General features: G+C 40.4%; 1 protein-coding gene across 2 annotated transcripts in view; it reads left to right on the forward strand.

Annotated features, from left to right (window-relative positions):
• smtnb (smoothelin b) overlaps positions 1–18,406 on the forward strand; it is a 71,106-nt gene that overhangs the window by 6,224 nt on the left and 46,476 nt on the right. For both annotated transcript variants that reach the window (XM_084728864.1, XM_084728862.1), the window contains exon 2: positions 16,723–16,880. In XM_084728864.1, the coding sequence (XP_084584990.1) occupies positions 16,723–16,880 (158 nt within the window). The remainder of the gene's footprint in view (positions 1–16,722; positions 16,881–18,406) is intronic.

Below are 18,406 nucleotides of genomic sequence, written 5' to 3' on the forward strand. Positions count from 1 at the left end.
GATTGCCTTATTGTCTTTTACATTTTGTGGTCTGTTAATGCACATGTCTGTCTCTTCACTTTTGGTTTGACATGACTGCTTGGGGACTTTTTCCACCCTGTGGCGCCTGCTGGGCTGATTTCACATGCTGGAAGTCTCACATAATGATTTGTAACTTGTCTTGCCAGCCCTGTGACCGTCCTTTTCTCCCTGGTGAGCAAGAAGCATTCACACATGTTTAAAATAGTGCAGTTTCACTCAGCGGTCCGTCCTTGGTGATATATGGGACCCCTGGGCCTTCGTTTTATGGCTCTCTGGACCCTTTGTCTGTTGACAAGAGCCCAACAGTTACAGTTGGAGAGGAAGAATGGGTTTGTTTTGTGGGCTCACAGCACAGTCCCAGGTTCTCCTCAACCCCTGGAGACGTGGTCCAAAATGTCAGCCTCATCATCAGGAATGAATAAATCGGAAAAATTATGCAGCATTATATAATCGTCTGGGACATTTTCAGATATATGTGCAGTGTGCTGTCCAACACTTGAAGCAAATGTCATCATGGGAGGTATTTGTGTAAAATGTCCTCTTTTTTCATTTTGATTTGGGCTGCAGCTAACCATTGTTTTCATTTTCTCAAATAATTGATTAGTCCTCAAATCCACAACACAAAGAAATTTAGTTTTTTTGTCAGAGGACTAAAGGAACCAGAAAATATTCACATTTGCGAAGCTGAAATCAGATAAATTGGACATTTTTTCTTAAGAAATGACTCCAAGTGAGTAATTGATTTAAATGACTATCAGAATAGTTGGCAATTAATTTTATAGTCGACAACTAATTGATTAACCAACCAGGTTTTCCCCCAGCCAAGTACTTTTTAATGGTCTTTTTAAAGTGTCAGCCAGCAACATACTGATGCCAGCATAAAGATCGGGCTCTATGGTTTCTGTGAGAACGGAATTGAGATTCTAAAAAAGCCATAACACAGATTTAATAGGGCTTTACATTAAAAAAAACATTTTAAAAAATTATATCACCTGAAAATAATATTTGCTGATGGTTAGGCTGAGTGGGGACTCAACTTAAGTCCAGTGAGCCACTGAGTTTGCAATACACTGGGGTAATCCCTAATTTTTGTTGATTTTGTTAAAGTACAAAGAAAGTAGATCTTCAGATCAACAGAAAATTCAATGGGAACTATTATAATAATACAGTAAGTGTCATTCTTAAGGCAAAAATACCAAACATTGGCTGCCTTCAGCCTCTTAGATTTGAAGATTTCAGACTTTTTTTCTCATACATGATACTAAACTTAATATGTCTGGGAAAGATGGTAAAAAATATTTTTAAAAAAGTCACCTTGCGCTGTAGAAAATTGTAATAGGCATTTTTCAGCATCTCTGACACTTTGTAGACCAACTGATAAATCTTTTAATTGAGTTGCAGCCCTAAAGTTAAGTTTCTTGTCAACAATCACAAAAAAAAAAAAAAATTCTTTCTTTTACCTATTTTATTTATCTATCCTTTATTTAGCCAGGAAGGCCTCTCTTCCAGGGAGTCCTGGTCAAGACAGCAGCACATGAAGTTTCACATAAAAGACAGTTTCATGGGTTAGAAAGCATACAGCACATAAATAATGAAAACACGTCACAAGTAGTGTTGCTGTAGTAAAACATACAGACCATACCAGCAGTATCCATATCACATTTCACCTCATGTCAAAGATTATGTAAAGCAGCAACACGTTTCCGTCAGGGCAGTGTGTATTAGATCTTTAAAGGTATTTGAAGACATAAATGCTTCTAGGGAAATGGTATTTTGTAACTCATTCCATGTTCAGGGTTAATGAGAAGAAAAAGCCATTTTAGAGGCTGCAGAGTGTTTTGGATACAAGCTGTTGCATGCAACAGATCTTCCTTTGAATACAGCCCCTCTCTGACGTCTTGCTACATACATGCACTCACAAAAAGAAAAGAGCCTTGAGTGTTTTATGCTCTTGACCATTGATAACACCTGCTGCTGCTGTGTTTATGCTGCCAGTTGGTGAACACAAAATGCTTTTGACCTCAGTGGATGTTTACGGGGTGTTTTTGTGAGTGTTTGTGAGAGGCTCTAAACTACAGACACAGCGTTCACAGTGCACACCTGATTTTTTTCTGCTGAGCCTGTCATCTTTCTCACAGGTATTTACTCCCCTCACATTTCCACAAAGCATTTCCTCTATGATTAAGTTTCAGAAGGTGTCGGCGACAGCGAGGAGGTGATGAAGAAACTTGGTGGGAACAGTTCATCATTCAGGGCAGTTTTTCCCTCTAAACTGACACTTCAGACTCTGAGTTATCTTCACTGTCACAGTGACAGCCCTGAGTCTATCACGACAACGCCAACAGTGGAGTTGCAGCGTGTAGACTTCAGCCTCTGACAGTCAATATCCAAATACCCGGCCAGGGAGCAGACAGATAAGAGGCCACTTGTTTGTTTGATAAAACAGGAAACTTTTGTAACTGGATACTGCTATAAATAGCTGGTCATTTTTGGCTCTGAAAGGATGAGAAAAGAAGCAGTGAACTTTGAGATGATGTGCATATAAACTCCTCCAAAGTTTATTTTTGGCCCGTGGCCTTTAAGTTTGAAGTTTGCTGCTCTAGAGCAATAATTCAGAGTAAATGGGCTCGCTTTCAGATGAATTTCAGCAAACAATTACTCGACGTTTAAAGTTGAAATTGAGTTCAGCGTGTCATATTTCCTCATTAAAGAGGATACTTGGTATTGTTTTGTCATTTTGAAACATTTGATACGCGAGAAACTTAGAGTGGCATTTGAATGTTAGGAGCAGTATTTCATGAACACACAGGACACCAGGCACTGTTTTGTCATTTTAAAATGTCACAAAAGAATAACATGGCAGTTTAACACTTAGTATAACAAACAAATGACAAAGAGGTTTATAAAGCTGGTGTCAGTGAGGTAATGTGATTACGTTCTTACAGTAAGTGATTTAACAGTGTGTGATCATGCATGACAATCTGTTTCACAGTGTATAAACAATGTACAGTATTACTGCTTAATATAATTATTGTCTATGAATTATGTAGTCCTGTAGTGAATACACTGAAAATATCAAGGTCCAGTGTGGTCAACAAAAACTGAATTACAGTTTGCCAAACAGACGGAGATGCAACAACTTCCAACTTCGCTTAACATTTAATGTTGCACAAAGAACAGTAAGTCAAGGCTCTGCTGTTAAAATGGCATTATGACTTGTTTAGGACTTGAAACTTGACTTGAGACTTGCTTGTCTTGACTTGGGACTTGAAGACTTGAGATTTAAGATTTGCAGTCTTTGCTCATGCATTTCTACAGTTCCTGGCACTTTGCCGCCGTCGACTATCAATAAGCAGAACAGCATGAAAACAGCAATGGGATGTGAATTGCATTGCCCCATGCACCTGCAACCAAAAGAGGACCCACTTGTGAAAAGATTGCTCCATAGTTCTAGTTGTGGTCAGAACTTTTAAGGTTTAGTCAAGATGAGCGCGACAGAGGTAAGAAACAACAGAACCAACCTGTGGTGACAGAAGGAGACTGAAGAGTTGCAGCTTGACAAACAGATGCAGCACCAGCTGCTCCTGCTGTAGAAACTGACCTCAATCACATGATCTGTGCAGTATAGACTCGATAGTTTAATCCAGTATATTTTGCCTTGATAAATGGGGGTGTTAACCGAGGGGTGAACCAGTTTTTATAAGCATCAGACGAGACAGACTCTGCTGTCTGCTCTTTGTTTCTGTGTGGTAACTAAGTGATCCTGCAGAGAAGGTCTCTGCAAGTGATCTCCATCTGTCTGGATCATCATTTTGCCAAATGGAAAAGGTCTGGAGAAGGGATTGAAGGTGTGCATTTTATCCTCTGACGACTTCTCTACCACCAAGCGTCTCAGGATAGCGAAATCCCAGTTTGAGCTTTTAATGCTTTAGTGAGGGAGAGAGGGAGACAAACACTCCAAGCTCCTGTTCAGACTGTTTTCCAGGTGTTTTAGACTCAGAACAAACAAACACCAGATATGTCCGGTCTGCTTTGTGGCTTCTGTTTCAGAGGTCACCATGTACATTTTATATATTTGTAAGACCTCAATGAATTGAAGAGGACTTGAAGATCAACTCTGGTCAATGTTCACTTCGCCTTTTGATATTCAGCACTCATTTGCTTTACCCAACCAAAGTACCATAGCAGGGCTTTGGTACATTTCAGCAGTCTTTGGCTTTACATTGGAACATGAAGGTGTGGCTCTGTTTATAGAGAAAAATAGTATACAGGAAACGGCATGCAGCACTCTGCAGGATTGGAGATGTTTTCAGTTTTCTGCCAAATCAGAATTAATTCATAGGGGGAAAAAAGCTTGGGAAAGAGTTGTACTTTTAAAATGGGAAATAGAACAGATGAAAGAGGAGATAAAGATGCAATCAGACCAGAGAGAAATGTGGAAACACTGGTTTTTCTATATTGACTCCCCCAGGAAGGAGCCATTTCCTGAGATCCCCTAGAAATCGTCCAGCGGATGTTGATGTTTTGCTTTACAGCCCACTGTTGTTAATGTTGTGGCATTTTTCAGATGTACCAGCTGATCTGTTAAATTTCATGTGGTTCCTTCTGCCTGTCAGGTTGCGACATTCACTCTTGTTGATATTGTTACTGTTGATTTTCGGAGTCAGCATGGCTGGCTCTGGTGGATCTATTAGAACAAACTGTTTGTGCTCTGCAGCCTCCCAAAGAGCTTTAACTCCCCCTCTGTTTCCTCCCATGGGACATCCCTCTCACCTCCTGGCTCTTCCGTCATTACCCGGTCACGCAGGGATTCAGTGATGTCCCATATTTGGAGAGGATTCATCATTTTGCAGCTCCTGCTGTGACCTGGGTCCAGTGACAGGACATGACCAGCAGAAGTGCAGACGTTATTATCTCTTAATTTACAAAGACGCCTTCCTTCTGTCAAACTGTATCAGATCTTCTGCTTATGACCACTGCAGGAAGACACCAATAGATTCTCCTAACAAACTGTGGACGGCTCTCTTCCTGTGATGATTATGTATGATAACTTTAAACAAAGACACTGAAATCCTGCTTTTGGACAAAGAGAAGGTTTGGTTTAATTTTGAAGCAAGTTCAACCTGGAAAATCAATGCAGTGGTGTTGGAAAATCAGTATAATGGCACAGAAAGTGACAATTTTGGCAACCAAACAGTATAATTTGACAGGGAAAAGTTTTAAGGGTACTTTTATTTGTAAAATATTTCTTCAGGTTGCTTGATCATTGCCATTCTTTGTCTATGTGGAGAGTGTCTTGTAGAAAAAGAATCCTGGAAAGAGGAGTACCGCAGATGTGAAAAAAGCTCTAGAGGGAGTTTTGCAAAATTTCATAAATAGTCTGAAATGATTGTTTAGTTTATTGTTTAGTAGATTGTTTGGTTAGCTGGGACTTCGCCAAGATAGTGATGGCCTTTGAGAGCTTCACAGTGGCTCTTCAGAAACCTATGGGTGATGTTTCAGAGACTACATCCATGTTTTATACAGTCTATGAAACCTTCCTAATCTACAGTTTAGTAGCTTGAGACTATTAGCTGCTACTTTCCAGCTATAATGCACCCAAATCTCTTACAGGCCAACTGATATCTCTGGTTCTGCTGCATAGATTCTGCACACATTTCCTTCATTTTGGGATTTATTGGTGCAAAATTGAGTCAACAAATAATAAAACAAGAATCTACTAAATATTGTCAAACCAACCCAACATTTGACCCATGATCTCACAGCATAGACTGCTGTCAAAGTGAATGGATGCTGCAGTAATGTTCACATGCGATCTGCATAATGATTGTACAGTGCTGGCAGTTTGTAGCAGAATAATGAGACAGATTTCTGCCTACGTTGGCTGATATAAAACCTTTGTGATGAGACCAGCTCCCAAATGTGGGGCACAGACAGTTGTCCCAACCAGGCTGTAACTGACCTGGATCCCTTTCTGTGACCTGACCTGCAGCTCTGAAGAGAGACAAAGTGCGCTGAGCCAGACAGCCGAAATGGGCCAAACCGTCTCACAGAGGTGTTGGATCAAACCCAAGAGTAATATGTTCCTCTGCGGTCGATTTATAATTTAAAATGGTTAGATATGCAATGATGCTGCAAGATTGTGGATTACTTTGATGTCCTGCAGGGAGCAGAAAGGTCAATATTTTACAGTTTAGATCAGATAATCGACCACGTGTGTGCAATCAAGTGTGCGCTGATTAATCCATCAGCATGTGGAGTTCATTCACTGCACTAATGTAAGACTGTAACAACACATGTGAGTGAGTTCAGATCTGTCTTCAGTGCATCATTACAGTCATATAGATGCCTGTACCTCCCTCTGACCCACATGCATTCCTCCATACGTCCGTTCTTTATGTCTGCTACCTCAAGTGTAAAGGGGACACTGCTTTCCCAGGTCTGCTCTGGGCCTCTGTCCTGCCGTCCAGTTATTAATAAAGGTTAAATCCTCCCACACGTGTAGCTGCACTCATATAGAGCATGTTGCCATATGTGCTTTAATCTTTTTTTCTCTCTGACTTGTATATTTATATATTCCACAGGTCCCCCCCTCTTTTAATGACACATGACAAAGGTGAAGGTTCTGAAATGTACTCAACATAAACGTAAAAAGTGCCCCTCTGAAGGACATTTCTATCAGCTGTTTATGTGTGAAGCTAACTGAACCTCAGCTTTTATCCATGGTCAGTTTTGTCTCTGTCTGCTTCTTCTTATTACTTACTTGTCTTGTCCATCTTTTACATTGTTTTTTGTCCTGTTATGTCTTTTTTGTCCGTTTATGGCTTTTGTGTTGTTTTTTGTCTTATGTCTTTTTCGTCTTGAAACATCATTTGCATCTTGTTAAGTTTTTGTCTTGTTACATATTTTGCATTGTTTTCATCTTGTTACATCTTTTTTGCCTTGTTATGCTGGTTTTTGTTTTTATGTCTTTTTTTTGTCTGATGTCGTTTTTGTCTTGTCAGGTCTGTTACGCTTGATATGCGCTTATGGTCATAGTTATGGTTATTGTTGCCTCCATTTAGGTTGAAATTGATTTTGATGTTGGAAAGGTGGTGTGAAATGACACAAAATAAAAAAAAACAGTAATTTCCTCTCAAATGCATTAGAACTAAAGAAAAAAAAAAAGAAAATGTAAGGAGAAGAAAATAGTGATATTTCTGTTAGAATGTAGGGAGTAAAAGTAAAAAGCTGTCAGAAAAATGAATACTCAGCACAGATAAGCACAGATACCTGGAAAATCTACTTAAGTACAGTAACAAAGTATTTGTACTAAGGTATGTCCCACCTCTGACACCAGACAATGCAGGATCAGTGTGCACTGCAGCACGGTGAGTTTTATCCTTCAGTCTGGTTTCTTTCTTTGTAAATTCTTTGTAAAGAGGTGTCTGAAACTCCCTCTTCTGAGAAACCAGGAGCCCATGCCTTCAGGACTTTCATGTATCCTGATTATATTCCCATTTTTCAGTGGGTGTGGTGTGTGCCGGCCTACTGTATGCATGCATTGTTTTCCCGAGGCGTTTAGAAATGATTTATGGGCTTCCACCTGATTCAGGTTGGAGTTTTGCCCCAAAGCGAGGCAACAAAGAGATTCAAGGGTGATCCAACATATTTCTGAACCTTCTCAAACTTTCAGTCTTCCTCGATTGTTTATTTGTGTCTGTCTCAGCGTCTGTAGCAGTCCAGCTTTCTCGGTGGCAGCTGGTAATCTACTTCAGCTCTGCTACCAGGAGTGTCCCGTCTGTCCATATAAGGACAAACTCACTTGTGTGCTTGACACAAATGAGTTTAAAGCACTGATCCGATCTGCTGCCTGGCTGCACTCTAACCTCAGCCTGCTCTGGAAATTATTACTGTAGCCCTCATTTCATGCACAAACACACGGTACCCCCCACTTCTCACTCATGCCCATGCACGTGGACTCACACACACATACACGCTTTTCTTACAGAAGGTATACATTCTCCTTTGTGTGAGGGAATTTGCTCGACACGTCATAGCTCACAAAGTAGAAAGTGTTAAGTACAAAAACAGCCAAGCACATGTGCACCCACTGGGAGTCAAAAGGTCAAGACTCGGCTTGAGGGGTTGTTGAGCTCCCAGACGGGGCTGGGCGGGTGTGTGATGTTTGGCCTGATCTCTGTAAACCAGCACACAGCACAATTGCAGAGACCTGCATATTGTATGTATAGGCCTGGGTGTTGGACGGTTTGTGTTGCAAATGAGATCTAAATTTTACTATCTATATGAAAGGTTTACCTTTTGCCTCTCTGTACCTTTTGTTGTGGTATATTCTTTTTTTTCTGGCTTCCAAAACCAGACTTCTTAAACCTGAAGTAGACAGTTTATTTCTGGCATAATTGGGCAAAAGTTAAAATCCAAAAATGTAATTTTTTTCTGTATTAAAATGTATTGAATCTCATTTTGACAGGTCCTAAAATGGACTGAATTATGAAGTTATCATTACTTTTATAACATTACATTAACCTCAGTCTCACTTTTAAATGTGTTTTTGAGAAAAAAAAATACTTGTATTGATCACAATGCAACAACTACAAAACAAAAGCAACACAGGCTCTGATTTTTCCTCTTATCTGTTGTACTTTTTTGCAAGTATTGATGTGAAATAGGCCTTGAATGCATTCATAGTGGCCTTTAAAATTGTCTTTAAAACATTTTGAATTGAACTTGATGAAACCTGCAGAAACCCTGTTTAAGCATAATGATTCAAGTGGTCTGATACAAACCCTCTGCTCCTCCTCTTGGCTCTCTTTTCAGGCTTTAGAAAATCTAACCCGTGATGGGAGACTTTGGTCACAGGTTAGTCAGGAGTTGACTGTTGAGTCTCAGTCCCAAAACATCAGTATTTCACAAGCTGGGAATGAATGCACCCTTAAATGTTAAATGTTGTATAAATCCACACACGTGTAGAAGAAACAAAAATACAATCTGGCATTATGGCATTGTGGCTTTTCCAGCTTTTGGTACTTGACAGACACATTTTCCTTACTACCATAAACATACAGTAAAAATTATACTACACCATGTAAATTAAGATAAATTATGTATTCAGCAAAGGGTGTCACAATGTCAGTGTTAAATCAGAAATCCACTTTCAAAAGCATCTGGTGCATGTGTGAAGAAAAAAAACACTACGGACCACACAGCATACCTAACCGTCCATTACATCACACTTGATACCATATAGACCAGACCTGGGCATGATGGTTCTATCTGGTCAGCGAGGTCAAAGATAAACCACACCATTTTACTTTGTTCGAACGCAGCTGATGAAATACATTGGAGTCACCAAATGAGCACTAAAGAGCATGAGGTTGATGCTGAATGTAGAGTGTTTAATAAGTCATGGACTGTTAAGTATTTTTTCACGGAGGTCAGCAACAAGGCTGTGTGCTTAGTTTGCAAAAAACATGTTGCTGTGCAGAAAACAGTATTATTTTTTGTCAAGATTTTTGTGTTTTTTGGCATTGACAGTCATTGGTCAGGAGAGGAGATATTGTACTGTTTTAGATTTTTTCCCATCAGGTTTGTTTTGTTGCTCAACAGTTCTTGTCAAAGAAGCAAACAGGAGTTCATGATGAGTTGTGTCCAAGCATCATGTGTTTGTTCTGTGTGTACAAAACAGTATTATTTTGTCATGCTATTTGTTTTTGGCACTGAGAATCCACAATGGATTATTAAAAAACAGAACTTTTTTTCTGGTACATGTTATACCTGACTGTTATGCAGCTAACAGTTCTTGCCAAAGATAAAACATGTATACAGGATCGGTTGTGTCCATAGCATCCCTGGTGTGATGCTTTAGATTACCTGTACATAATTTAATGTTCTTAATAAGATGCTGTTTGGAATGATTTTCAATATAATAAATGCTGAAGACTAAGAGTAAGTGTACAGTATGTTTTCTATGTTTAACCTTAGCGATAAAATTGAGGTACAGTGTGACAAAAATGTGTGCGACTCCGGGCAACAATCAGGGCTTCTCATGTGGCCCCTTAGGAAAAATAACTGCCCACCCTTGATATAGACTTTCTCCTCAAAGAAGAATTTGAAAATGTAAATGACGGTTGTCAGGGAATAAATCAATGATCTGTTCATCTTTACAAATCAAGACTAGATACTCTTATAATGACATAGTCATCGGTGCTAAAAAAAAACATGTTTAAATAGAAAAATCTAATCAATTTGTGAGCTTAAAACCAAATGTCAAATTGATTCATGGATTTGGAGATTCGTGACATCCCTAATTCAGCCCTGTGTACAGAGACATAAACGGAAAGACAGATCTTACATCCATTAATCCATGTTTCAACTGCTATGAATAAATGCTCTAATGACTGTAATTCCTCAAATAGAGGAAGGAAATTAAGACAAATCTGAACTTGTACAAAATATTTGCTTTCTATTAGCTGAGGGGTCTGCCTCTTTTCACTTGCACAGGTTTAACTTAATCCTGTTTCAGTGCTGCACCCACAGGTGCTCGTCTCAGCGTGTGTGTATAGCTCAGCTGTGGTGGGCAGACCCACTAAATAGTAGCTCAGTATATTTTAATACCTGAGGAAAACTTGATTTCCTGCCATATTTGACCACTTCTGAGGCTGTTTCCATATGTAGAGCAGTCAATTAAACCAGCGTCACAAACTCAAAAATCATATTTAGATCTGTTCTGTCTCATGTGGAGCTGCAGATGAGTTCAGAGGGTGTTTCTGTCCTCAGGAGTGTGTCACCAGCTGGTCGGGATTACCGCTAAACCATGAGAGCTTTCTAATTGGCTGTGATTGATTGAGCTGCTTTGGATAGGTTTGAGGTTTTGACTCCATAGAAAGCTGCTGCTCGGCAGGATGTGACTCAAAGCGACCAACAGAGTAGCACAAGCCTTAGCAGGCCTGTTTGTGAAACACTGAAACATGTTTTTTCTCCTCACCACAGTATGATTCTTGCTAAATAAGGTCATCATCCTCTGTTTTATATCCGCGAGTGAGTTCAATTTAGGGATGCAACTGGCATTTGTTTGTTTGTTCTAGTCTGGTCTATAAAATGTCAGAAAACTATGTCCAGTGTTTTTAAATAAATATATAAATATAAATAATACAAAATATTTAACAAATAACATTAGAAGTTCTCTTAATATATAACCCTAACCAGACTAAAATACAATATAAACATAATAAAAACAACATTTTAACAACTGATTTCCCTGGTTTTTTTTTTGTTTGTTTTTTGATGGCCTATTTTGAGATTTAAAAAAGGTAGCTATTAGCGAGTCTGACTCACCAGTTGCACACTCCGAGTCTAAACCTGCCATTCATTGCTTGTTTCAAGCGGCATTGCAGCATCCACTATATATGTTTTAAAAGATCCCGCGAAACAAGAATAAACACTGAAAATAGCAAATTAGTGCCTGGGATGCTAATGGTACGAACATAAACACGCTAACAGCTGTTATATTTTCTTTTGCATTGATGTAGTCATTTTATTCCCAGAATGCGCCTCCCAACATCCACCAAAACAAGTCCCCCCTTGATGCTATTTTGCAGCAGCACCGTTGCTGTACATTTGTGATTGGTTTGAAAAAATGCAACAAGGCAGGGTGTTTTTTCCTCTATAGCAGAACGTGTATGCCTGGAACCGGACCTTTCTCCAGGGCTCGCCACTGTGGACAGGTCTGGTTGTGCAAGACTAGCCACTAGCTAACGGTGAGCTACCTGCTGCCAGAGACCTGTAGAGTGTAATCTTAAATATTGGTTTGGTGATGTGTCTGTAACGTCCACAAAAGAGGGTAACTATATCATCAGCCCAGGTGTGTGGCACCAAAATGAGGCACCACTGTAATTCAGTCAGTAGGTACTGGTCATACAGAATATCACCGAGTGTCAGGACCCAACCCTTTGAGAGAGTGAGGAAGGAAGTTAGCAAATGTGACTAAATGTGAATAAAATTTGACAATGAATAAAAGTGAAGAGATCAACTCCTGTGATCCCACATTACTTCATGACTCAGTTACGCAATGCGCTTAATCCATTATCAAAATAGCTGGGAGATTAATTTAATAGTTGAGAACTAATCGATTAATTTTTGCAGCGTCATTATATTTGAATAAAAAGAGTTGGAAATACCCCTCTGTAAGCTTTACTGTGAGGCAGTTGCCCCAGTTTCTACAGTATTGTCTTTTCTCTCCTCACCCTGTCATTCATGAACACCTCCTCCATCCTCCACCTCACATTTTATCTCACCAGTTTAGGCTTACAGGTGTGACGGCAGCTTCCTCTGAGCTGGTGACAAGTTACTACAGACTGTAACATGACTATCTCCCCGCCGTCATTAAAGGTGCTGATAGCTTGGTGACGTCACGATGACTGCATCGTTTTCAGTAAACCATATTTGTGTGTTATGTGTTATTTCTGACTCATATGTCTGTTAGCAGCTGAAGCTGCGTGAAAAGCTTTCTGTCTGGGTGTAACGGCTGCTCTCTGGGTCACAGCGCTGTTGTTGTTTTGAGCCACAGCTGACGGTTGATTACCCAGAGGTCTGTGGCTTGGTTTGAAAAATGCCTTTAGGGCTGGTCACTGGTGCAAGGTGCTGTCACTGTGTAACTGGATTGATTTTTTTTCCCTCTCCACTCCCGCTGACACATTTCCTTCTGTGTAAAAACCACTGTCATGTGAAGGTTTTGCCAAATGGACGCTGTTTCCACACGAGTGTGTGTTTCCGTCTCTGGTACTTTAACGGTTATTCTGTTTTCTTTGGCAGGCGCCCAAGTTTAAGGTGTGTTTTATTTGTTTGGGTTACGCCCACTCATTGCCTTTCTGTGCAGGGAAGTTATTGGTCGACCTTTTTTATTTTCCTCTTTTCAAATACGTAAAGGAAAAGTCAGTTACAGCTGCTGGCCTCGTGCCAGCTGGATTGGCCAGTTGAATTTAGTGTGTACATGTTGCAACCAATCCAAACAGACATGCAGCCATCTGTGCACTGATTGGACCATTTAAAACGTCTTGTGTTGGATCAGATAAATGTCAAAGTGCTGATGTGCACATGCAGGGATTGTTTTTCATCTTTTCTCATCACATCGTGACATTAATTCCTCTCGCTGTGCTTGTATTTAGAAAGATTAATGTAACCACTGTGGACAGTTCTGCAGTCTGTCAAATGCTCTGAGTTTGGGAGTCATCCATAGCCATTTTTTTCTGTCTCTTAAATATTTTTGCTACACATTTAAACTGATATGCACACTACACAGGCCAAAAATGTAGACTGTTTTGAAATGCCATCACAAGTTTTTAGTAGAGGCCAAGCAGGCTTAAGGCTGTTCTGTACAGTAGATCTCAATAATGCAGAGGTTTTCAAAGTGGGAGGCAGGTTTAAGGGGAAGCTAATTGAATGAAAGTGAAAAATATTACATAAGTTATTATCAGTTATCAAAAGAAGATCATAGAATAACTTAACAATGGAGGTTAAATAGGTATAGTATGGGAGCATTGACTCTTCCTAGGTTTTTACAGGTCCTCAAGCAACACCTTTAACCACTTTAAAAACTTGATTTACTTTTCAACGTAGACAAGTCTAGCACATAGCATATCTAAGTACAGGAAACAGGAGAGGAGAAAATTGACTTAGAACTTAGGATGGATTTATTTTAGGGTCTGTCTCACTTTCCCAGAGTTAAAAGTGTCTTTAGTATAATATGTCGTCATGTAAAACAAAAGTATTAGGCTATATTGGTTCAATTGTAGACTGTGTGTGGGATAAAATAACATAATCATAATCCCATAGACATCTAGGGATTGAGTGAAACTAAACAAGTAAACTGGGGGGGTGGAGGGGGGGCTTTCCAAGCTTTAGAGGCCCACAGTCTCAGACCCCTGTAATAATGAATAAATAAATCAGTCAGTCCTAAAACTTGGCAGCGTACAGGCTGTATAATCACATCATGACATTCATTCGGCACTGAGCTTGACAGTGTGGTAACATACAGCTCCCTTGAGTGTTTGGTTAGTGTGTGTGTGTGTGTGTGTGTGTGTGTGTGTAGGCATGTGAGAAAGACACTGGACAATGACAGAAATGTGCAAGTATGTTATCATTTCCTCTCCTCTCGTGATTTCCTCATTTTCACAATCTGAAAACCCTCTGCCGCTTTCGCGCCTGGTCATTATATCATCTCACTGCTGAGGTGGACCCAAACTCACTTCCTGATTGGCAGATTTCATGACCATCTCTTTCCTTGTGAGTCAGCAGGAATGTGAGGAATGACCTATGCGAGGCCTGGCCCTTTCCCACCCTGCTCTCATCTGCCCATTTTTAGGCATACCCAAGTCCAGCTTCTCTTTCATTTTTGTCTTTTTCACTTTGTCATCCTTTCTCCCTGACAGCCACTTTACTTTCTCCTCTTATCCTTCTCTTTCCTCGTGTCTTTTTTTTTCTCTCTTCTGAGCACTTTCTCCTCTTACCCATTATTTTCAGTCAGCTCAGCACTTTAAATTTCCACAAATTATAGCATATAGGAGAGCCCCTTTGAGCGAATGCAGCTCGGGCTGCATATTTTATCAAACCACAGCGTGACCTCAAAACCACTCGCTCTCTTCATCTCTTGTGAAACCCCCCAACTCTTCCTCCTCCAGGCCCAGCAGGGGGGGCAAATCAACCCCCTTTTCAACCCATCAGGGTGTAAGGCTTAGCTTAACAACCACATCCAGCTCCCTCTGGTAGAAACCAGTTGGCGTGCAAAGGTTTGTGTCTGGACTCTACAGGTTTTAACTGGTGCAGCAGGAAACCTTTAAGTGTGTGTCTGTGCGTGAATTGTATCAGAAAAGGCCGCCGAAGGAGCATGAGCTGCTCATCTCTGCATGTGTTGACAGGTTCCTGCTGTCGACAAAAAGAGAGATCTGTCTCTCATGTGACAGGAGAGGGCTCCCTCCACCCTCCCACGCTCACGGCTGTCGCTAACATGAAAGCATCCAGGCCCGCTGACTGCTGTCTCTGTCTGCAGGCGTGCTTTTATACACCTTAATTACTCCTCTTTTACTTGAAAAAAATTAACGCTTAAAGTAATAGTTGCTGAGAGCAATGAAATGGCTCGGTGAGTGTTTTTAAGAGACCCTTTTCAACATGTGAGTCTCTGGGGCCTCCTGCAGCCCGGCTACTGTTCAGCAGAGATGAATTACAGTCAGAGAAGAAGAAGACACCTGGGTGATGAGTCGACCCGGAGAGCTGAACACACTCCTTTCTTACAGCTGAGCACCAGCTTTTGCCGTGCCTGTTTCTCATCCTCATCTGCTCCTTGCTCAGGTGGTCCTGTCTGTTCACGTTACTGAAGGCAGATCACTTGTCATCACCAATCTATAAGCCGTTCGTCGGCCGAGCTGACCCTCTAACTCCCTACCACACATTTGAATCTGAGCCAGGTCCCTTTAGTCTAAAACTGTCTGGATATCACACACCTGATTGATTCAGTACTTATCTGTTTGTTATGGATCTGATTAGACTGCTATGTGGTGCAGGGCAGGCTGTGCGTTCAGAATGTATGCATGAGAGTAGGGGAACAAAGGTTTTATTCAGGAATAAATGTTTTTCAAAATTTCCTGACTGTCTGTACTCAAGAATAACATTTTCTCAGAGCAAACATAAACAGGAAACAAAACAGGTTATGAGGGATGGTTGCAATGTTGCAATTCCTCAAGTAACAAGTAAAGAAAGTTTTAAAAAGCAACTAAAGAGGCTACTTCCTCTTTGTGGTTTCTAAGCATTTTCTATGCATACTGTAGATACAACTGTTAAAAGCATGTACATGTGAATAAGAGGGTGTATATTGGATGGGGTTGTGTATGCATGTTGTATATTTATGTATAAAAAAGAGGAATGTCTAAAGTTTGAATGGTTTGTTGAAATGAAGTGGGCATGGGGTAGTGATGTAAAAGTATTAATGTATACACTTTCCATACATGCATACATATAGTTCTTAATATTGACCTCAGGACAGGTAGCTGTTACTTTGTCAGAGCTAATGGAGTGACTTGACTGTGAGCATGCTGCCAACATGCTGACAATACGATGCAAACTTGCTGATGAACCACAGATCTCAAATTGGTGGTGGTGCTAGGCTGTAGGTCAGTGGATCACCAAAATCAGTAGGAATAATCATCGGGAGACTGTGAATGTCTGCACAAAATTTCCTGAGAATCTGTCTTAATAGTTATTGAGATATTTCAGTGTAGTTCATGGTGGTGGACCAACCATCAGACCAGCAGTGTTATTCTAGAGCAGCTAGCATGACTAGAAATGACAAATTCTCTTCAGATCTTCTTTAGGGCAGATTGGCTCAAAGTCAAAGTTCTTATAAGCGAGTGCATTATTGTCTGTGTTTGACAGGGTTAATTACAGAGAACAAGAGACAGCGACTGGAAGAAGTTACGACTCTACGTTTGTTGACTGCCCTGTACTTACACTGAGAACAAGCCTGTGACCCTAAACTGTGGATTCTTTTATAACTTTGTGGCCACAGCATATGTCTGTGGTGTCCTTGTCAAAAATGCAAATATAAGAGAGACAAGTGTGTAATATTTGTCAGCCAAATGTTTTGCATCCTGCTGTTGACATGCTTGTCTTCATGCCTTCTTTTTGTCTGTCCTTTGTATGTTGCACGTGCAGCTGGATGGAACTGTAGATCTGGATGAGAGACGCCTCATCCGTTCAGCCATCCGAGAGTTGAGGAGGAGGGAGATTGAGGACATGGAGGCCGCGCTGGCCAGCAAGAGATTTCGACCCACACGCCTCAAACAGCAGGAGGACAAGGAGAACCAGCACAGGTAAGACCACATACATGCACACACACGCGCACACTTACATACACACACTCAAAGGGCTGTCCTAATGACAAACTGCGCCCGTTCAGGTGAACTGGAGATACTGTGAAAACTGTCATAAACCCAGATGCAGCATTTCTCCTGTGGGAAATGAGAACAGTCTGGAAAAGTCACATCAGGAAATCATAATAGACTGAAAACTGCAACCACAGTACATTTTCAGCTTTCCATTGTGTGTGCACATTTCATAATAAACACTTTCACATTTAAAAGTCCTCATGTCAGATCACTTGTCAGCATTCAAGAGTTTTTCTCGTATCATTTGTTTGTCTTACTTATCCTTTGGCCCACTCAGAGCCGTCTCAGTCTTTTTCCAGGTCAGTAATACACATTTCCCAGCAGCACCTGTTGCTCACCTGAGGAATGTAGGGTAAACTGATAACTCAGCTCTAATGTCACCTTCACCATGTTGTCAATAAACAACTTTTTGCTGGCTAAGTGAATGAGAAACAGGACAAACAGGCTTTAAATATCGAGGAAGAGCATCTTGAAGTTACTGTAAACATTGTGATTGTTTGTATTTTAAAGATGCTTAGAGAAATGGAAGTCTGCAACAAACCTCATGTTAATTTTAATAAAAATGTTAGACAAAAATACATTACCCTAAGCAATGTACTGCTGTGGACAGGGTCAGCAACAAAACATATTTAGTTACTTGAAAAAGGCCCACCTAGAAAAAAACCCATCTGCCATTATATAAGCTAACTCTCTCTAAAGCCACCAGACTCCTTTGGGAAAAACAGTCATTTTACCTCACGCAGAACATTGGAGTTACTGGTCTACTGCTTCCTTGATTGGTTATGTTGTTTGTGTTGTTGTGTGACTCTGGTGAAAACACCAAAGTCACACAATAACAACAAAACAAGCGGATCAAGGCAGTGGTAGACCTTCAGTTCCTGTACTCTGTGAGGTAAAAGTACTGACTTCACCTGTGGAGTTTGGTTGGTTTGGAGAGAGCGATATTTGGCCTATAGATCAGTGAATTCTCTTTGGAAAAAGCTGTTGGACTGCACAGTAAAGTGGTGAAAATATTCTAAATATAACATGCACCTTTTTTGTGTCGACTTTTAAGTGGCTAAAATACATTTTGTTGCTGATTCTGTCCACTGCACTACATTGCTTAGCTTTCTACACTTGTACTCTTCTCTGCAAGCTGATAGACTTTATTGTTTTATAAATATATACTTATTCACTCTGAAGTGCCCAAACCTTTTTGGAATTAGGGTTGTATATTTGACACCAAAATCACAAAAAATAGCAACTTTTACAGTCTCAAGTTTTTTCTCTGTATGGATGAAATCCTGAACTCTGCAGACCAGGATGGACTTAGTCCTGTTACAGGTGTTAATTAATAACTTCTAATGTCTGGACTGAAGCAGAGATTTAAAACTGCTGCAAGTGAAGAAGATACTCAGCCATCTGCTTTCAGTTTCTTTCTGTGTCACTACTGATACTAGTGACCAGGCCTA

The sequence above is a fragment of the Lutjanus erythropterus genome, chromosome 10 (genome assembly GCF_056507025.1).
Source record: "Lutjanus erythropterus isolate fLutEry1 chromosome 10, fLutEry1.hap2, whole genome shotgun sequence".
Classification (NCBI taxonomy): Eukaryota; Metazoa; Chordata; class Actinopteri; order Lutjaniformes; family Lutjanidae; genus Lutjanus; species Lutjanus erythropterus.